The sequence below is a fragment of the Bos taurus genome, chromosome X, assembly GCF_002263795.3.
Source record: "Bos taurus isolate L1 Dominette 01449 registration number 42190680 breed Hereford chromosome X, ARS-UCD2.0, whole genome shotgun sequence".
Classification (NCBI taxonomy): Eukaryota; Metazoa; Chordata; class Mammalia; order Artiodactyla; family Bovidae; genus Bos; species Bos taurus.
In genome coordinates, this window is record NC_037357.1 from 106,836,115 (window position 1) to 106,859,604 (window position 23,490).

The window sequence follows — 23,490 nt, forward strand, 5'->3', positions numbered from 1 at the left end:
GAAGAGCTACCATGTGATCCAGCAATCTCATTCCTGGGCATATGCACTAAGAACACCAAAATTTGAAAAGATACATGCATTCCAATGTTCATTGCAGCACTATTTACAATAGCCAGAACATGGAAGCAACCTAAATGTCCATCAACAGATGAATAGATAAAGAAGACATGGTACACATATACAATGGTAGATTAGCATTAAAGGGAATGAAATAATGCCTCCTGCAGCAACCTGGATGCAGCTATAAGACTATCATACTTAGTGAATTGAGTCAGAAAGAGAAAGACAAATATATGATATCGCTTATATGTGGAAATCTTCTCGGAGAAGGCAATGGCACCCCACTCCAGTGCTCTTGCCTGGAAAATCCCATGGATGGAGGAGCCTGGAAGGCTGCAGTCCATGGGGTCGCTGAGGGTCGGACACAACTGAGCGACTTCACTTTCACTTCACTTTCACTTATATGTGGAAATGTAAAAAATGGTACAACTGAACTTTAGAAAACAGAAATAGAGTGACAAATGTACAGAATGAATTTATGGTTAATGGGTAAGGCAGGAAGGAGGGATAAATTGGGAGACTGGGATTGACATATACACACTACTATATATAAAATAGATAAGGTATTCCTCTACCTAGGTTTCCCCAAGGGTCATAGTTGGTAAAGAATCTGCCTGTCAATGCAGGTGACCCAGATTTGATCCCAGGGTTGGGAAGATCCCCTGGAGAAGGAAACGGCAACACACTCGAGTATTCTTACCTGGATAATTCCATGGACTGAGGAGCCTGGAGGGCTACAGTCCCTGGGGTCACAAAGAGTTGGACACAACTGAGCACAAGGACAATGAAAATGATATGAAAGTAAATGAATACCTTCATGTCACTAATATGTCAAAGAATCACTGTGCTCTTACATAAGAATGCCAAATTGACTATTATACACAATTATGTTTAAATGAATTTTAAAAAACAAGTATTTTTTAAACAGATGAAATTTCCACATTTAAGTAATGGTTATCTAGTTTGAAACGGAATCAACCAAAGCCAATGACCTCATGGAATAAATTCTCAAAGCTATGTTTTAAAGGGTACATTCTCATGAATGGAAACAATGTTAGCAGATGTGCTCTGTACCCACCTACATCCCTCAGAGGTTTCCATTTCATTGCTGCACAACTTTCAATTGCCAGTATCTTCACCTCTTTGAAGTTTTTTAGAAACTTCAGAAGGCTTCTCTGCTGTCAGGGAGTTAACAATCCTTGGGAACAGTCCTCAATCAATGATTGAACAGTGGCAGGTGGTGTATAAACATTCCAAACTTCCTGGCCCCCTCAAGTGTGAATATTCTAAGGTATGGGTTCCACATGATTTCCCAGAGAATGCCCACGGTGTTAAATCACAGGGGCCCTCTCTGCTAATTGCCTTGGTAAATGCACCCTTTATTGATTTCTATTCCTTCTGTGTCTCATATCCTGGCTTCTCTACATCTGTTTCCTGTGATCACATGGTAAATATGCTACATGTACTTGAATCCTTATTTTAGGATCTACTTATGAGAAAATACAAACCAAGATACATGTATATAATACCATTTCCCACAATTTCATGACAATGGCCAATTCCCTTAAAACTAATATATGTAATTTATGCCTATGCCTAGGCCTCTCTACATATAAATATTTCTTTTGTACAATCCTTATATATTTTATCTTGGGTAATTCTAGAGTTCTCACAAGTTTGTATAAACTAAGATTCATCATGTCCACCACGGAAGCTGAATGGACTGTCCACTCTGAGTTACAGTGCTTTTTGTAACACTCTGATTAAGTTAACTTAAGTCTCTCAAAGCTAGTGCTATATGCTCTGTATAATAGTGGAGAAAAGACACTTTTTACTCACTCTAAATATGGTTTAGTTGAAAGGGAACTTATGAAGCTTGCTAACATGGTTGTTGAAGTTTGTAAAGGGTAATATTTAACTAAACTGTTCTTAAAAACACTTTTAATTTCCAATTAAACACAATGAAAATTATATGTTTCATATGTTACAAGTATTAATTGACTTAATGTTTCAAACAGTTTTAAAAAGATGATAATAATGTAAACAATAATTTTCATTTAGACAGTGAATTAACTTCTAAAATTCTTCACATTTATTATGTGAGACATCATGTTGTTATCATTAAGAGCAGGGTTTTGGAGTCAGACATTATTTGAACCATGATTTCAAAATCATTGATTTGATATATGTAATAAAATTTATGAACACCAAGGGCATTATACTGGGCATAAAAAGCCAGTCTCAAAAGCTTGCACATGATTCTATTTATATAATATTTTAGAAATCACAAAATCATAGGAATGGAGAAAAGATTACTAGTTGCCATGGGTAGACAGGGAATTACAGTGTTGGACTTGACTAGAAAGAGTTAGTAAGACATACTTCCTCTGCTGTGAAGGAAGAGTTTTCCACCTCACTTGTGATTATAGGTATATACATCTATGCTGCCACTAAGTCGCTTCAGTCATGTCCGACTCTGTGCGACCCCATAGACGGCAGCCCACCAGGCTCCCCCATCCCTGGGATTCTCCAGGCAAGAACACTGGAGTGGGTTGCCATTTCCTTCTTCAATGCAGGAAAGTGCAAAGTGAAAGTGAAGTCGCTCAGTCATGTCCGACTCTTTGCGACCCCATGGACTGCAGCCCACCAGGCTCCTTGGTCCATGGGATTTTTCAGGCAAGAGGACTGTAGTGGGGTGCTATTGCCTTCTCCGTATACATCTACAAATGGATTCAAATTGCCTAGAACCAGACATATACAAACATACACACAGACACACAAATGGATGTGAAAAGCACAAAACATGGAATAGGGTCTCTTCTAGTTAACACTATCTTGTTAATATATTTGTTTTGATATTTTACTACAGCTGTATAAGATGTCACCACTGGGAGAGCTGGGAGAAGGATTCATAGGACTACTATTTTTATGTCTTTACATATTTATTTAAATGAAAAAATATGAGATGTATGAGTCAAGTGAAAATTTGAACACTAAATGGATACTTAGGGGCTTCCCTGATAGCTCAGTTGGTAAAGAATCCACCTGCAATGCAAGAGACCCTGGTTCGATTCCTGGGTTGGGCAGATCTGCTGGAAAAGGGATAGGCTACCCACTCCAGTATTCTTGGGCTTCCCTTGTGGCTCAGCTGGTAAAGAATCCGCTTGCAATGTGGGAGACCCTGGTTTGATCCCTGGGTTGGGAGATCCCCTGGAGAAGGGAAAGGCTACCCACTCCAGTATTCTAGCCTGGAGAATTCCATAGATTGCATAGTCCATGGGGTCGCAAAGAGCCAGACATGACTGAGTGACTTTTACTTTCAAATGGATATTTAGTATGCACTGGTATTAAGGAATTATTATTAATTTTTAGATATGATAATGGTATCATGGTTAAGATTTTTATCTTTTAGAGATCAACAGAGAATATTTGTAGGTAATAGGAAGTCTTGGATTTTCTTCAAAATAATATGGGAAGTGAGGAAGGGGGTGGAAACATACTTGAAACAGGACTGGCCTTGGGTTGATAAGAGTTCATGTAGGATGATGAGTGCACAGACAGTAAGTATTCTCTCCATTTTGGGGCATATTTTAAATTCTCCATAATAGAAATAGGATCAACAGTGATTTCTTAAATCAAAATAGTGATTTCTCAATTTTCCCCATATACACTTTATCAAACTATACTACTTCACACTAATCAAAATGTTATATTCTCAGTTGATCCCATATAAACTTATTCTTTCACAGAAACCCTTCAGTTCTGCTGCTAGTGATTTAATTGTCAAGTCTTCACAGGGAAATCAGAAACAGAATTTTGTTGGTAAAACTTCCTAAATATTAATAGTTAATTTCAGAAATATCCACCATATGTTATAAACTGAATATAATTTTATTCACAAATCTCTCTTTAAAATATCATTTTAAGAAGTAAGCACATTAACATAATAATTGTAATCAAATATTAACTCAGGAAATAGTTATGTGCAGCAAGGCTCCAGATGCTTTATATTTTTATTACCTGGATTGTAAGGGGTCTCAAAAAGATGAAAAATAAATGCTCTTCTCAAGCAATATTCAAAATTTTTCTCTATTCATTAAAACAGTAACAACACATTTTTCTGCAGGTGGGGCTGCCTAATTAGTGTCTGACTCAGAAGTCTAGTAGTCACTTTGGCATCAGTAGTTGTGTCTCGAAATATGACTACAATTCCCTTGTGCCTGGGCTACTGAAAAAAGACAGTGGGAATAGACATCTTTTCCAAAATAACTTGAAGGTTACCTTTAGCCAAACGTTCATAGTAGGACAGATGTGGGAAAATTTATGGAGAAATTCTACTTACTGAATAAATTTTCAGAGTTGTATTTACCTTAAATTTTAACAAAATGATCACTTTAACATTATTTTATATTAATGGCCCATTTCACACTATTTTGTTTCAATTCAAAATAAATTTTATTTTCTGTTTAATTTTCTTCATTTTAGACCTTAACATTTTCCTAACACCTTATCCTTTATCCTTTGAAATCAAAGGTTTCAAAATCCCTATTGGAAATCACCTAAAGTCTTTGAATAAAGGGGTGTGGTGTTCAGTTGTGTCCTACTCTTTGCAACTCCATGGACTGTAGCCTGCCAGGCTTCTTTGTCCAGGGAATTTTCCAGGCAAGAATACTGGAGCAGGTTGCCATTTCCTATGCTGGAGATCTTCCCAACCCAGGGATTTAACCTGCAACTTTTGCATCTCCTGCACTGCAGGCAGATTCTTTATCTCTGAGCTACTTGGGAAACCCAAAGCCTTTGAATAGTCTATTATAGGAAATCATATGTCTATACAAATAACTTTTCAGTCATTATTTATCTCTTCCACAATTCCTCAGTGTGGAAAAGAAGCAATTTCCTATTTGCATTGATGATAACAACATTTGGGTTATATTTCACATTTAAAATTTCTTTTTTGACCAAAAGGAAATTAAAATAAGCAAAACAGTTGAAATATGTTGACTTTTGCAAGATAATGTTGCTGTTCTTTACCATTGATCACTGAGTGAAAGTTTTTTTCCCGAAGTCATTCAATGAATTTTGTGACATCAAATATCCTCGACTATTACCTTTCTAGAACTCACCTGTATTGCTAACGTTGCTTTGTATTTCCTGCTGTACATTGTGGGTATAAAACCCACAGTGATGAGAGTTCCTTTAGGAAGAAGTTCTCCAATCTGAGGTTTTACAAAAAATTCAGGATCACTGCCAGGTAGGAAGAATGCCATGTATGACTCAGGATTTCTGGAACAAAAATATATTATCAATGTTTAAAACTTTATCATTACCTTGTTCTCTGTATGAAAACTGGGGATAGGGCTTGGCTTATATCCCATTGCATAGGACTACAATTAAACATTAATGGTGCTTTACAGCCATGAGTCTGATACTTTTTACTTTATGGAATGCTTACAGAATAACAGTGATTGAGCATTTAAAAAATTACTGGAGTGTCATTCTCTCCAGGGTGACAAAAATGGAATCTTAAAGATTTTTAAAATCATATCTTATTTCTATAGTGTACAAAGAATACAATGCCATTACTATAAAAACTGGAAGAATCCAAGGTCCCAAATGAAAATTCAATTATTTGTAAATAGTTCAGTTCAGTCGCTCAGTCATGTCCGACTCTTTGCGACCCCATGAATTGCAGCATGTCAGGCCTCCCTGTCCATCATCAACTCCTGGAGTTCACTCAAACTCTTGTCCATCGAGTCGGTGATGCCATCCAGCCATCTCATCCTCCGTCGTCCCCTTCTCCGCCTGCCCCCAATCCCTCCCAGCATCACAGTCTTTTCCAATGAGTCAACTCTTTGCATGAGGTGGCTAAAGTATTGGAGTTTCAGCTTTAGTATCAGTCCTTCCAATGAACACCCAGGACTGATGTCCTTTAGAATAGACTGGTTGGATCTCCTTGCAGTCCAAGGGACTCTCAAGAGTCTTCTCCAACACCACAGTTCAAAAGCATCAGTTCTTCGGCGCTCAGCTTTCTTCCCAGTCCAACTCTCACATCCATACATGACCACTGGAAAAACCATGGCCTTGACTAGACACACCTTTGTTGACAAAGTAAAGTCTCTGCTTTTTAATATGCTATCTAGGTTGGTCATAACTTTTCTTCCAAGGAGTAAGCGTCCTTTAATTTCATGGCTGCAATCACCATCTGCAGTGATTTTGGAGCCCCCCAAAATAAAGTCTGACACTGTTTCCACTGTTTCCCCTGTTTCCCCATCTATTTCCCATGAAGTGATGGGACCAGATGCCATGATCTTCGTTTTCTGAATGTTTAAAAAAAAAAAAAAAAGCCAACTTTTTCACTGTCCTTTTTCACTTTCATCAAGAGGCTTTTTAGTTCCTCTTCACTTTCTGCCATAAGGGTGGTGTCATCTGCATATCTGAGGTTATTGATATTTCTCCCGGCAATCTTGATTCCAGCTTGTGCTTCTTCTAGCCCAGCGTTTCTCATGATGTACTCTGCATATAAGTTAAATAAGCAGGGTGACAATATACAGCCTTGATGTACTCCTTTTCCTATTTGGAACCAGTCTGTTGTTCCATGTCCAGTTCTAACTGTTGCTTCCTGACCTGCATATAGGTTTCTCGAGAGGCAGGTCAGATGGTCTGGTATTCCCATCTCTTGAAGAATTTTCCACAGTTTATTGTGATCCACACAGTCAAAGGCTTTGGCATAGTCAATAAAGCAGAAATAGATGTTTCTCTGGAACTCTCTTGCTTTTTCAATGATCCAGCAGATGTTGGCAATTTGATCTCTAATAACTCAATATCTAAAATGCCTGACCAAAACAGTTATCATAAAGTCTTGTTTTTACTATTATTCTAATGTGATATTTGCTTACTTCTTTTCAGTTTTATACTTGCTAAGTGAGATGTAAGTAATTTATAGGTTCATTAAAAATTCTTGGGCCTGGAGATGAGCTGCTACGATCTGAAATGAACTGAGTGACATTTAAGATTCAAGTTACCATCTTGAAGTCAATGTAGATTACATTTGAGATGAAGACTGTGAAAGAAGTTGAGGAACTTCTTGGTAGAGGAAAGCAGGAGGGAGACCGAGTACATGGGAGGCTGTGAGAAATTGAAAATCCAATTGACAGTGGAGATGCAGGCAGAAGGTAAAGAACAATTTCTTAGAATTAAGATCCAACAGTGAAACATCAAAGAGGACATGGGAGATTCAGGTTGGGACTCAGGGATCCTTTCAGTAAATGTGTATTGAGTTTCACAGCAGGTGGTATGAGAGAGTGGATTATGGACAGAGATGACCTAGACTGAAATCCTAGCTGTATGTGGGAGCATGACTTCAGGCAATTTAGTTTTTTGGAACCTCTGTTTTCATTCCATTAATCTGATAATCCCCATTAAGATTATTATCTTTCCTGGCATATGGAAAGTACCTGATAAGGATTAATAATATTAACATATTGATCAATATGAATGTTACTGTTTTAAACCATTTTATTACCAATGCTAGGCAATGATGCATGATCCAACAAATAAACGTATAAAACAGACTATGCTGAGGGGTGATGTCAGCAAGATGGCAGAATAGAAAGCCCCAGATCAGTTCCATGGAGACAATGATTCAAAAAGACGCAGACCAAATTCCACTGTGAGAAATTCTGAAACCAGTTAAGAGCGTCTGCCCTCCAGATAAGTGTAAAGTCAGCTACTCTGAAGCTATTAGGAAAATTCGTGGCAGGCTCTCACCACAGTCTCTCCCTCCTGAGCACAGTAGCACAAGATTAGGAGGAGATTCTCAGGTCCCACTTCTCCCAGGTAAGGAAAAGAGAAGAGTAGACTAGACACCCAACATTTGGACATTGGGGGTATGGAGCTGCTGGGGGACTGACTTCTGTCTTGCCTATCTTGAAGTACTGATGAGACCTCACACACACTAGATGCATGGTAGTTTCTGAGAACACAGAAGTACTGGGCAGGGTACTGATGCTGCAGAAGTCCTATGGTAGGGCAGATAGAAGCTGATATAACCCAGAAGGCTCTCCCTAAGTGCAGAAAAAGGAGAGTGGAACATGTACTCAAATTTCTAGCTTTTAGTAGGCTGCTTAAGGTTCTGCTTTTTGTCTTGCTTGTCTCATGGAACTGAAAGAACCTGACAAACTACATGACTAGAGGCTGCCGAAAAAAAAAAAAAATCTGGGTAATGTGCTGCTGCTTCAGAGTGCTCATAGTACAGAAGACAGACACCAGAGGGAGGAAGAGATTACAAACTACTGAAAAAAGAAACTGGCAAGCCCCTCTAATTAGTAATCTTCACACACAAGTTCAGAAAGACATGTGAAAGTGAAAGTCACTCAGTCGGGGCCAACTCTGCAAGTCCATGGACTACACAATCCATTGAATTCTTCAGGCCAGAATACTAGAATGGGTAACCGTTCCCTTCTCCAGGGGATCTTCCCAACCCAGGGATTGAACCCAGGTCTCCCACACTGACAGCAGATTGTTTACTAGCTGAGCCACAGGGGAAGCCCAAGAATACTGGAGTGGGTGGCCTATCCCTGTTTTAGCAGATCTTCCTGACCCAAGAATCGAACCAGGGTCTCCTACATTGCAGGTGGATTCTTTACCAACTGAGCAAAGAAAGACATATTCAACAGAAAAGATTTGAAAGGCTCCCAAAGTCTCTAGTTGCACTGATTGGTGAAGATCTTTCCCTTCTTTAAGCCAGTTTGTAAAGAATGGGAGAGGCAGCTATTTTTCCAAATGTGTTGATACCAACACAGTGTTAAAAAGGAAATGAAGAAACAAACAAAAAATATGCTGTTAAAGAAAGAAAACAGATCTCCAGAAATGTACCATAAAGAAGTGGAAGTATAGAAATTACTTTGCAAATTATTCAAAATAATTGTCATGAAGACGTTCAACAACATCAGGAAAACAATGCATGAACAAATAGAGAATTTCAACAAAAAGACAGAAAATATTCAAAAGACCAAACAAATTTTGGAGCTGAAGAATGCAGAAACTGAACTGAAAAATTTACTAAGGGTTGAGGTCAATTTGATCCAGCAGAAATAATGAGAGAACTGAAAGAAAAGTCATGTGAAGAGAGGCAAAAAGAAAAGTAAATGAAGTAGAGTGAAGAAAATCTAAGGACTTACACAACAATATCAAGAGGACTAATATACACATTATGAGTCTCAGAAGGAACAGAGAGAAATAGAAGCAGAAAGCTTATTTTTAGAAATAATGGACACAAACTTCCCAAATCTGGAGAAGAAAATGAACAACAGATTAATGAAGTACAAAAGGCTCTAAATAGGATGAAATCAAAGAACTCCACAATAAGACACATAATTAAAATGTCAACAGTTACAGACAAAAATAGAATTGGAAAACAGCAAGAGAAAACGAACTTATTACGTACAAGGGAATTCTTGTAAGACTTCCAACAGATTTCTCAGCAGAAACCATGCAAGCCTGAATTGAGAGGAATGATATATTCAAAGTGGTGAAAAACAAACTGCCAACCAAAAACACTATATCTAGCAAAAAAAAAAAAAAAAAAAAAAAGTCCTTCAAAAAGGAAATAGATACTTTCCCTGACAAAGAAAAGCTGAGGGAGTTAAGTGCCACTAGATCTGCTTTACAAGACATGCTAAAAGGAGTCCTTTAAGTTGAAATGAAGAGAGTAAATAGCAACACAAAAGCATTTGAAAGTATAAAGTTCACTGGCAAAAATAAATATAAATAAAATACACAAAACTAAATATTGTAACAGTGGAACATAAATCACTTAGTTGTGCCATAAAAGTTAAAAAACAGTTTATAAAAAAATATTAAAAGAAACACAATAAAAAACATGTAACTTGTACATCACTAAAGAAGTGTAGAGATTTTGTATGCAACTGAAGTTGTTATCAGCTTAAAATGGATTGTTAAACTTATAAGATGTTTTATGTAAGTCCCATGGTAACCACAAAGATAACACCTACAGAAGATACCTGAAAGAAAATGAGAAAAGAACCAAAGCATATTACTATAAAAAAAAAAAAAGACAATACAACATAGAGGAAGATAGCAAGATAAGAAAAGATGCACAAAAGAGCTGTAAGACATACTGAAAAAAACAAAATGGTAAGTTCCTCTGTATCACTAACTACTTTAAATATTAATAAATTAAACTCTCTTCAAAAGAGACAGTGGCTGATAGGATAAAAATACAAGATCCAAGTATGTGCCATCTGCAAGAGACTAAATTTGGGTTTAAAGATACACATAGGCTGAAAGTTAAAGGGAAAAAAGAATATTCCATGAAAATGGTAAACAAAAGAGCATGCCTAGCCTTACTTCTATGAGGCAAAGTAGACTTAATAAAAAACTGTCAAGAAGACAAAAAAGGATTTTATATCAAATCAGCTTGCCAGAACAAAAAAACAATTATACAGTTATAGCTATATATGCTCAACAATAGAGTATCTAAATATATAGACCAAAGATTGACAGAACTCAAGGGAGGAATAGACAGCAATAGAATAATAATAGGAGATTTCAATACCCCATTTTCAATAATGGAATATTGAATGGAACGAAAACTTAGACAGAAGACCAGTAAGAGAAAAGAAGACAGGAGCAAGGAGCAACACTACAGACAAATAATTCTAACAAATATATATAGAACATTTCACTCAATAGCAACAGCATTCATATTCCTCTCAGGTACACGTGGAACATTCTCAAGGACAGACTTCATGTTAGGTCACAAATCAAGTCTGAACACATTTAAGAAGACTGAAGTTTTACCAGTTGTCTTTTTCCTCCATAGTGGAATGAAACTAGATATCAATAGCAGATGGAAAACTGGAAAATACACAAATACATGAAAATTAAACAATTAAATTTTCATTAAAAAAACAAATCTTGAACCAATGAACCAAGAAGATGTTATAAAATATCTTGAGACAAAATGAAAACACAACATTGCTTATGGAATGCAGCAAAAGTACTACTAAGATGGAAATTTAGACTGATAAACGCCTACATAAAGAAGAAAGAAGTCAAACAATCTAATTCTATTTCTCAAGAAACAAGAAAATGAAGAAAAACCCAACCCAAAGTTAGCAGAAAGAAAGAAATAAAGAGTACAGCAGAAATTAAAGAGACAAAAGAAAAAAAAAAAAGAAAAAAATCAACTGAGTCAGAGTTATTTGAAAATAACAAAATCAATAAAATTAGCTAGATTAAGAAAAAACATAAGACTTAAATGTATAAAATCATATATGAACAAGGACACATTACAATTGATGCCCCAGAAATAAAAATGACCAGAAGAGACTGCTATAAACAATTATACATAAAATTCATATAACCGAGAAGAAACGGATAAATCCCCAGAAAAAAAGGATTTACCAAGACAAAATCATGAATGAACAGAAAATCTGAACATATGAATATTAAGAACATTGAATCAGTAATCAAAATCCTCCCAACAAAGAAACGCCCAGGAACAGATGGTGAATTCTACCAAATATGTAAAGAAGAATTAATGTCAATCCATCTCAAACTCTTCCAAAATATTAAAGACGAGGGAATTCTTCCAAATACTTCCAAATTTAATTTATCCTGATGTCAAAGCCCGAAAAAGACACTACAAGAAAAGAATTCACATGCCCTTCGTGCCTCTGAATCCTTTCTGCCACAAGCCTCAGGTGTCCGGTGGTGTGTGGTCCATGGCAGACCACTCTTGACAGACACAGAAGGCTGGGTTCGTCTGCAGTTCCAAGCAGGTCAGACCTGGGTGCCTGACACCCCCAGGAAGATGACCTCCCTCTTCATGTTACCTGCCTGCACTTTTGCACCCCCAGACCTGGAAGACAACCTGTTATGCCCTGAATGCGCTAAGAGGAATAAGAAGATTATGAAAAGATTAATCACAATGGGGAGGAGGAAGAACCTGGTTTGGATACGTCAACATCATTGTTTTCAAATGGACCACGTTTTAAAAAAGAATAAGTGATTATCAGAAGGGAAGGAATGGGAGGTGGAGAAATGGGTGAAGAGGGTAATTTTATGGTAATCATGGTAACTAGATTTTTGTAGTATCAAATATCAAATTACTATGTTGTATATCTGTAGTGGTTGTGTGCATGGGTGTGCTCAATTACTCAGTCGTTCAGTTGTGCTCAATTTTTTGGGAACTCACGGACTTCAGTCTGCCAGGCTTTGCTGTCCATGGAATTTTCCAGGCAAGAATACTGGTGGAGGACTTGCCATTTCCTTCTCCAGGGGAAACTTCCTGACCCAGGGATCAAACCTGCATCTCCTGCATTGGCAGGAGGATTCTTTACCACTGTGCCATCTGGGAAGCCCTGTACATTTGTAACATAATGTTTTATATGGTTATACCTCAACTTTTAAAAAGTTAGAATTCACCACTGGAGTCATCTGGTCTTGGACTTTTGCTTGATGAGAAGTTTTTGATTATTGATTCAATCTCCTTACTAGTAATCAGGGGAAAAAGGATAAATGGTGGAGAGCCCACAGTTAAAGTGATTCACATCCCAATGACTGCTATACTCTGTTCTCACCATCCTCAGTGTGGCCTGATGCCTTAAGTACAGATGGGAATATCTGTATTCTGTACTTAAGGTTTACCTGAAAGTGACTGTTACTAGCTATGTATTGATAGAATGTAATTTGGTTTTGTTTTAGTTAATACATTTTTTAGCAGTTTTTGACTTAATGCTGGATACTCCTTTGTCTGGATGTACCGTAATATATCCATTCATATTTTGAAGGCCACCTTGGTTACTTCCAAGTTTTGGCAATTATGAATAAACCTGCTATAAGCAAAAAAAAAAAAAAAAAAGAAAAGAAAACTCTGGCAAATATCCCTGATGAATATAGATGCAAAAATCCTCAACAAATGCTATCAAATGGAATTCAATGGCATGTTAATAGGATTATACACCGTGTATAAATAGGATTTAACTATAGGATATGAAGAAAGTTCCACATAAGAAAATTAATTAATATTATAAACCACTTTAACAGAATGAAGGATAAAAAACACATGATCATCTCAAGATATGCAAGGAAAAAACTGACAAAATTTAACACCACTTTATTATAAAAACACTCAACAATCTAGGAACAAAAGAAAATTACTTCAACATAAAAAAGGCCACATATGAAAAGTCCACAGCTAATACATTCAGCATTGAAAGACTAAAAGCTTTTCCTCTAAGATCATTATCTTTGATTTTATTTGTACAATGATTCCAGAAAAAAACTTTACATAATAAGTGAATTCAGGAAAGTTGCATGATATAAAATCAACATACAAAAATGAGTTGTGTTACTACACACTAATAATGAACTATTTGAAAAAGAGATTAAGAAAACAATCTTATTTAAAATAGCATGAAGACCTTTCGAATATGACAGCAAAAGCAGTGGAATCAAGAGCAAAAATAAGCAACAGGACTATATCACACTAAAAACTTTCTGCACAGCAAAGGAAAAGAAATCAACCAAATGAAAAGGTGACCTTTGGACAGGGAGAAAATATTTGCAAATCATGTATCTAATGGGGGATATTATCTAAAATATATAAGGAACTCACAGAACTCAATAGCAAGAAACCCCACAAATAATCCTAGTAAAAATGGGCAGAGGACCTCAAGAGATATTTTTCCCAAAGAAGACATACAAATGGCCAACAAGCAGTGCTCAATATCACTATTCATCAGGGAAATGAACATCAAAATCACAATGGGACATAACCTCATATCTGTTAGGATTGTTACTATTCCAGAGTCAAAAAATAAGTGTTAGCATGAATGTGGAATAAAGAAAACCACTTAACACTGCTGGTGGGATTTAAAATTTGGTATAGACATTATGGAAAATTTGATGAAGTTTCCTCAAAAAACTAAAATTGAATTACCATATGATCCAGCAATCCTAGTTATAGGCATATATCTAAAGGAAATGAAATTAGTATCTCAAAGATGTATCTGCACCCCCATGTTATTATAGCATGAGTCACTATAGCCAAGATATGGAAATAGCCCAAGTGTCCACCTACAGATGAATAAAGAAAATGTGGTATATGTACAAAATGGAGTAATATTTAGCCATAAAAAAGATGGAACTCTTGCCATTTGAGACAAAACAGATGAAGCCTGAGGAGATCACACTAAGTAAAATAAGCCAGATACAGAAAAATAAATTTTGTACTATGTCACTTAAATACAGAATCTAAAAAGGTTGAACTCACAGAAGCAGAGAGTAGAACAATGGTTTTCAGGGGCTAGGGGTTAGAGGAAATAGGGAATATTGGTTAAAGGGTACAAATTTTCAGTTATATTAATAAGATAGATTCTAGAGATCAAATGTATAGCATGAAGCCTATAGTTGCTAATAATAAATTGTACAGTTGAAATCTGTTAAGATAGATCTTTAGTGTTCTTACCACACACACCAAAAGATAATTATGTGATGTGCTGAAGACTGATTGATTGATTGGAAGAATCATTTCACAGTATATATTGTATTTAATCCTCACATTGTTTCTGATCAGAAAATTTCACATCACGTTGATGACAGATAATTATAGAAATTATTCCTTTCTGTATGTGGAATTTCTTACGTTATACCATCCAGTAGGGCACCTATTCTGCTTACACGTGCCAAAGTTAATGCTGGGTTTAACCTTCTAAAAGAACAGAGATTTGTGGGGACTTCCTGGTGGTCCAATAGTTAAGACTCTGTGCTTCCAATGCAGGAAGCAAGGGTTTGATTCCTGGTTGGGGAACTAAGATCCCACATGCCATGCAGTGTCACAAAATAAATACATAATAAATAAAGTAATAGAAAATTTTAATCAGCTTTCCCAGGGCTATTGATATTGAAAATATAGCTCAGGGGTCTGACATATTCTTTAGCCTACTACCATTCAGAATGGCATGAATCTGAGGTTTACAGGACTCCAAGCTGGGACAGGTAGGTGACCAAAGATTTTCTGTTGAGTTGGGATTGGAGAAGGGGAGACAGGAGCTGGGGTATCTTATCTAAATGGACACTGTGCCCACTACATACTACCCATTCTTTGATGTGATTGTGTAAAGATGTGTGTGTGTGTGAGTGTGTGTGTCTTTGGTAAATTGGAGACAGTGATATCTAAGTAGTTGTATGAAAATTAAATAATGTTACTCTGCTAAATATTTAGTAGGAAGGAAGCAAATATTTACTATTGTGTATTTACTGTTGTGTTTACTGTGTTGTTCTTTGGCAAGGCAAACAAAGGAATAAGAAAATTATGATGATCATGAATAATAACCAAAGTGGGCTCATTACTGTCCCAGACTAAATACAGCTTTTTACTAGAAACACTTTATTTTTAGTTTTTAAGATAACAATATCATTAAGAATAATAGATAAGCTGTTCTGATACTTTGAACTCTATCATGTGTCTATCCTAACTCTTCAGAGGATGCAAAGTATTTAAAATGCAAATTTTAGGTATGAATCATCATACTTAAATTATCCCCCAGACAAACTCTGGTCCTTTAAATAAGGAAAACACAAAGTGACATGTACTCCTTAAAATAGTCTTCCTTGAGCCTTTTTCTCTTTCCTCCTCTCCTGTGGGCCTTACATTTTAGAGATCATTTAATTTAGAAGATAGAATAGCCTCAATCTCATTGTTTGTCACGCTTTTTGTTCTTCTCTTTTCCCTTCTCCCCATGCCCAGCAAATAAGAAAAATGTGTATTCACCAGGGCACAGAGTCATTTCTCTTCAGAACTTAGTTTACACTTGATGAGAGAGAAAAAGGAGATGTTGAGCATTGAGTTGGTTTGTGGGGAAGCTGGTCAAGTACTAAAATATCATTAGGTCAGTCTATCTCACATCACTCCCCCAAGTTTCAAGGGTCATCTGGATGACCTGAGATTTCTAATACCTACTTAGGTACAGCCCCCCAGGGATGGAACATAGAGTGGATATATTCAGGAGTATAGTACAGCATTGGGACAACTAAAATGAATTTAAAGACAGAACGGGCATGGGCTGGTTTTCAATTGTCCCCCTAAATGCTGGGAAAGATTGAAGGCAGGAGGAGAAGGGGACGACAAAGGATGAGATGGTTGGATGGCATCACTGACTTGATGGTCATGAGTTTGAGCAAGCTCCAGGAGCTGGTGATGGACAAGGAAGCCTGGTGTGCTGCAGTCCATGGGGTCACAAAGAGTTGGATATGACTGAGTGACTGAACTGACTGACTGGTAGTCCCTTTCACATATCCAAATCAACACAGTGATTCTCCTGTAGCCAATAGAAAGTAGCTAAATAAAGCTGCATAAATTCTAGTTCTATATCAGAAAATGCTCTGTACTTCTTTTGGACTACACACTGTGGGAAACCAGTCACTGTATATAAAATTTAACTACTTGAGACACACATTACAGAGACACTGCATGTAGGCACCATTAGCCAATAACAGCTGCACTATTAGATAATAACTAGCATTAACTTCTAGTTTTGTTAACCATTTTGATGAGCTAGCTCAATCAAACCTTAAGATGGCTTTGGATATTGCCAACATGTGACTGCAGCCTCCTAAGGGAACCTTAATTATTAAGCTATAACAGAAATGTAACCCAAATCTGTAGAATTTTCTGTTAAATCTCAAAAAAAGAAAACCTCCCGTGTTCATAGTATAAGGTGTTCATTATTATATCCTCAAAACCAAAATTGATCAAAATCAAAAGCTATACATTAAAAAATATTATTTTGACATTTTTAGGTTTCTTAGTAACTTTAAGTCATTTACTCAATATAAGACGGTTGTCAGACCTCAGGACATAAGAATCAAAATTTATTTCATATTGTGAGTGCACTTGACAAATACAATTACTTATGATAAATGCATTTATCTACCAGGAAAATATACTGAAACCTAAAGAAGTAGGTATATTTCACATTTTTGTTGAGACTCTCTTACAACTTAATGCTTGCAGAAATATATCAGGATGAAAGATACTGGATACTTCTAATTTTAAAGAAAGTATCTAAGAGAACATTTGTAATGTTAATTAAAAATGAATGCAGATAACTGTAATGAAGCAGAATGGTTGTTTCTCTTTTGCTTCCTCTACACAAATACACTGCCATAATTGCCTTTCTTTTTCTTATAGAAAAATACAAGGGCATTAGGGAACAAATATTATTGTGTTAGGGAGTGAAACATATGTAATATGTTTTATGGTCATATTCATAAAAAATTATGTCAAAGACCTTTAGAAATCAAGATACCCTGTAAAGACACAAAAATAAACTGAAAAGTAGTCTGAAGAAATTGACTTTGCAATTATCTTATATTTTTCCAAAGGTCAGGTCAAGGTATAAGGAAATGATCTAAATCTATTGCAAATGGATGGAGAAGAATTAACTAAATGTAGGGGAACCAAGAAAGTAAGAACTAAGCTCATATTTTTTTAAAGGCTAAGTGAGACATAGATATAATCCTGACCTTTTATCATGGAAAAATATCAGGCTGAGCACATGTGTAAAATATTAACATTATTATGGTTATAGTATACACAACCTAAGATGACATTACCCAAGAGAGTGGAAGAATGAATCATACTGGTTTCTGAATTAAAGTGGATATTCAATAGGATATAACATGTTCCTGTTCATCCTTCCTTCTGATGGTAAACAAGGGCCTTGGCCTATGTCTCCAACTATCTAAATGAAGGCAGAGCTTCCAATTAGATTTAGAGACAAAGTACATTCATGAAAATGATTTACCTTTCAATTTAGATAGTAATAATCATGATGAAATTCTTCTAGAAAACTCACACATTTCATTTTATATCTTTATTGAGTGTTTTCCTATATGAGTATCATCCAAAATTTTCTGATTTTTAAATTATAATATCTTATAATTAATGACTAAGTTATATAATTTATCTGTCCAGAGCAATCACATGAGGCAATGAAGGATGGAATTTATGTTATCTTGAATTCAAATGCTATAGTTCCTATATTTTCATTAAATTAAATGCAGGATAATATAAAAAATCAACAAGGACAGAATATAATGGTTCAGATACTATGAACTCTATGGATTATATATTTTCCACAAACAAGAAAGAAGAAACAAAATTTTAGTTATTAAAGGCCCCCCAAAAGATGTTCTTTTCATCATAGGGGACTGGAACGCAAAAGTAAGAAGTCAAGAGATAGCTGGAGTAACAGGCAAGTTTGGCCTTGGGGTACAAAATGAAGGATAGAAAAGGCTAACAGAGTTTTGCCAAGAGAACACACTGGTCATAGCAAACAGCCTCTTCCAATAACACGACAAGACTCTACACATGGACATCACCAGATGGTCCATACCAAAATATGATTATATTCTTTGCAGCTGATGATAGAGAAATTCTATATAGTCAGCAAAAACAAGACTGGGAACTGACTGTGGCTCAGATCATGAATTCCTTATTACCAAAATCAGACTTAAGTTGAAGAAAGTAGGAAGAACCACTAGACCATTCAGGTATGACTTAAATCAGATCTGATATGATATATAGTGGAAGTGACAAATAGAGTCAAGGGATTAGATCTGACAGACAAAATGCCTGAAGAACTATGGACAGAGTTTAATAACATTGTATAGGAAGTGGTGACCAAAACCTTGCCCAAGAAAAAGAAATGCAACAAGGAAAAATGGTTGTCTGAGGAGGCCTTACAAATGGCTGGGAAAAGAAGAGAAGCAAAACACAAAGGAGAAAAGGAAAGATATACCCATCTGAATGCAGAGTTCTAAAGAATAGCAGGGAGAGATAAGAAAGCCTTCTTAAGTGAACAATGCAAAGAAATAGAGGAAAACAACAGAATGGGAAAGACTAGAGATCTCAAGTAGCAAGGACCTAACAGAAGCAGAAGAGATTAAGAAGAGGTGGCAAGAATACACAAAAGAACTGTACAAAAAAGTCTTAATGACCCGGATAACCATGATGGTGTGATCAACTCACCTAGAATCAGATATCCAGGAGTGTGAAGTCAACTGAGCCTTAGGAAGTATTACTATACATACAGCTAGTGGAGGTGATGGAATTCCAGCTGAGCTATTTCAAAGATGACGCTGTTAAAGTGTTGCAATCAATATGCCAGCACTGGAAAAGGTCAGTTTTCATTCCAATCCAAAGAAGGGCAATGCCAAAGAATGTTCAAACTACTACACAATTGAACTCATTTCACATGCTAGCAAGGTAATGTTCAAAATCCTTCAAGCTAGGCTTTAACAGTATGTGAACTGAGAAGTTCCAGATGTACAAGCTGGATTTAGAAAAGGCAGAGGAACCAGAGATCAAATTACCAACATCCATTGGATCATAGAAAAAGCAAGGGAATTCCAGAAAAACATCTACTTCTGCTTCATTGACTACACCAAAGCCTTTGACTGTGTGGATCACAACAAACTTGGAAAATTCTGAAAGAGATGGGAATACCAGACCATCTTACTTGTCTCTTGAGAAACTTGTATTCAGATCAACAGTTAGAACCAGACATGGAAAAATGGACTGGTTCAAAATTAGGAAAGGAGTATATCAAGTTGTATACTGTTACCCTGCTTATTTAACTTATATGCAGAGTAAATCATGCAAATTGCCAGGATGGATGAAGTGCAAGCTAGAATCAAGACTGCCGGGAGAAACATCAATAACCTCAGACATGCAGAAGACAACACCCTGATGGCAGAAAGAGAAGAGAAACTAAAGAGCCTCTTGATGAAGGGGAAAGAGAAGAGTGAAAAAGCTGGCTTAAAACTCAATATTCTAAAAAACAAAGATCATGGCATCTGGTCCCATCACTTCAAGGCAAATAGATGGGGAAAAAATGAAAACACTGATAGACTGTTTTTTCTAGGGCTCTGAAATCACTGCAGATGGTGACTGCAGCAATAAAATTAAAAGAAGCTTGCTCCTTGGAAGAAAAGCTATGACAAACCTGCTGCTGCTGCTGCTGCTGCTAAGTCGCTTCAGTCGTGTCTGACTCTGTGTGACCCCATAGATGGCAGCCCACCAGGCTCTGCCGTCCCTGGGATTCTCCAGGCAAGAACACTGGAGGGGGTTGCCATTTCCTTCTCCAGTGCATGAAAGTGAAAAGTGAAAGTGAAGTCGCTCAGTCGTGTCTGACTCTTTGCGACCCCATGGACTGCAGCCTACCAGGCTCCTCTGTCCATGGGATTTTCCAAGCAAGAGTACTGGAGTGGGGTGCCATTGCCTTCTCTGATGACAAACCTAGACTGTCTTTAAAAAGCAGAGACATTACTTTGCCTACAAAGGTCTGTATAGTCAAAGCTATGGTTTTTCTAGTAGTCATATGTGGATATGAGAGTTGGATCAGAAAGAACTCTGAGTGTTAAAGAGCTGATGCTTTTGAACTGTGGTGCTGGAGAAGATTCTTGAGAGTCCCTTGGACAGCAAGGAGATTAAACCCATCAGTCCTAAAGGAAATCAATCGTGAATGTTCATTGGAAGGACTGATGCTGAAGGTGAAGCTCCAACACTTTGGCCACCTGATGTGAAGAGCTGACTCCATTGGAAAAGACCCCGATGCTGGGAAAGATTGAAGGCAGGAGGAGAAGGGGACCACAGAGGATGAGATGGTTGGATGGCATCATTGACTCAAGGGGCGTGAATGTGAGCAAACTCCAGGAGATAGTGAAGGACAGGCAGGTCTGAGGTGCCTCCGTCCATTGAAGTCGCAAAGAGATGGACACATCTGAGCAACTGAACAACAGTAACAACAACAAACAAGAAAGAAGAAAGATAATTTCACTCACTAAAAGCTCATACAGGTTATGAAATCTGTTCACTTTCTCATATTTTTGGTAGCATCTACGTTGCATCCCTTTAGTTAATTTTCACCTATTTGGGAAATGTGTTTCAGATTATGTCAAACAGATTTGTACTAGCAAAGACCATGGACAAAGCCCAAATGTGTAGGCAAATACACATACAAAACTGAATGAAGGAATTCTGACTTTAAACTTAAAACTTTATCAGAGTCACAGGTACCAAAGACAAATGCCAAGCAAATATCAAAAGAAAAAAAAAAAAACAAACCGGATGAATTAATATTGATTTCCTGCTCAAGAGCAGCTTTCTCAAAGTAAACAGGTATTATATTAAAATTTCCTGCCTGCCAATAAACAGATATTAATTTTTGCACTTCTGACTGCACAGGGAATATTTTAAAATTGACCAACTCAGAAAATTTTATAGGCCAATTAGTTAAGGATGATTAATAAGTTATTAAAAGAGCAGAGCTACAATGATACCCATAACTGTGTTTATTTGGAGCTGATCAACTCATTAAAATTTTTTGTTACAATGAACAACTTACTATGAAAAGATGTCAAATATATTGATATGAGAGTTATATGTAGTACATAAGGGTACAAATAACTTTAAATAACTCTGAATGAATTTTTAAAAATGCTTTTAAAGAGTTTTAAAAGGTAACCCAAAAGAAACAGGATATAACCTATGTGCCATTAAATTCCAGAAACCTAAGAAATACACCAAGCTTCTGTTTCATCTCCAAGTGTACTTCAAAGCAAATTTACATTCAATTATAACCAAAGTGCCTGGGGGTTTTCATTCTTTCAGGGCATTTTATCAAGCATCCCTTATATATCTGGGACTGACCACGGTAGTCTGAGTCCCTGTCTTCATTGAACTCAGACTAATAATGACAGTAGATATTACATGACAAAACTCATCATAATTAAACTTCTCAAGACTAAAATTAAGTAAAACATCCTGGAAGAAACTAGGAAGAAATAAAATGTTACCTATAGGGGAGCAACAGTTCAAACGACAGCACATTTCTCCTTGGAAACCAAGCAAGCCATAAGGAAGTGGTATATTTTTTCAAGAGATGAAGGAAAAGAACTCTGAATCATGAATTCTATATCAGGTAAAAGTATTCTTCCATAATAAAGGAATAACCTCAGATTATTGGAGAAGGAAATGGCAACCCACTCCAATGTTCTTGCCTGGACAATCCCAGGGATGGGGGCGCCTGGTGGGCTGCTGTCTATGGGGTCGCACAGAGTCAGACACGACTGAAGCGACTTAGCAGCAGTACCAGTAGCAGCAATCACTAGCAACTTAGCAGCAGCAGCAGAGCTAATCTTTAAAAAGAGCTCAAGGAAAAAAAGAAAGAAGAAATTAGAACAAGAAGAGGCTGAGACTTCAGGAGGAAAGAAAAAGGAATAGATAAAAAATAGGGCTAGGTATGGGCTTCCCTAATGGCTCAGACACTAAAGAATCTGCCTGCAGTGCAGGAGACCTGGGTTTGATCCCTGGGTTGGGAATATCCCTTGGAGGAGAGCATGCAACCCACTCCAATATTCTTGTCTGGAGAATCCCCATGGACAGAAGAGCCTATGCTATGCTATGCTATGCTATGCTATGCTAAGTCACTTCAGTCGTGTCCGACTCTGTGCGGCCCCATAGACGGCAGCCCACCAGGCTCCCCGGTCCCTGGGATTCTCCAAGCAAGAACACTGGAGTGGGTTGCCATTTCCTTCTCCAGTGCATGAACCTGGGGGACTACAATTCCATGGGGTTGAAAGAGTCAGACACGACTGAGTTACTAAGCACAGCACAGCACATAATGGACTATCCTTCTTTTGATGAGTTTTTATAATATCTTACAACTGAAGCAAAGATTATAACATCATCATTCATGGTACTCAATTTATGTCATGACTTTACATTTAAAAATTGAGAGGAATAAAGGAACCTATGGAAATGAAGTTTCTACCCTTATTGTAGCAAAATGTCTATAGCAGTAGACTGTGATATGTTGCATATGAATATTATAATAAAGTAATTATTAAACACAAACTATACAGTGATATGTATTTAAAAATACTATAGATAAATTGGAGAAGGCAATGGCACCCCATTCCAGTACTCTTGCCTGGAAAATCCCATGGACGGAGGAGCCTGGTAGGCTGCAGTCCGTGGGGTTGCTAGGAGTCAGACATGACTGAGCGACTTCACTTTCACTTTTCACTTTCATGCATTGGAGAAGGAAATGGCAACCCACTCCAGTGTTCTTGCCTAGAGAATCCCAGGGATGGGGGAGCCTGGTGGGCTGCCGTCTCTGGGGTCGCACAGAGCCGGACACAACTGAAGCGACTTAGCAGCAGCAGCAGCATAGATAAATAATAATGGATTTTAAAATCAGTTCAGTTTACTAATACAAAGGCAAGAAAAGGAAAACAGATGAAAGAAACAAAATGAACAAACAAAATGAACAATGAAATTATAGAAATAAACCTAATATATCAATCACTATTTTAGATGTTAGTGATGTAAATGTA

General features: G+C 36.9%; 1 protein-coding gene across 4 annotated transcripts in view; it reads right to left on the bottom strand.

Annotated features, from left to right (window-relative positions):
• Positions 1–23,490, bottom strand: part of CFAP47 (cilia and flagella associated protein 47) — a 502,646-nt gene that overhangs the window by 6,518 nt on the left and 472,638 nt on the right. For all 4 annotated transcript variants that reach the window (XM_024988430.2, XM_015461736.3, XM_059883840.1 and 1 more), the window contains one exon: positions 5,184–5,343. In XM_024988430.2, coding sequence (XP_024844198.1) covers positions 5,184–5,343 — 160 coding nt within the window. The remainder of the gene's footprint in view (positions 1–5,183; positions 5,344–23,490) is intronic.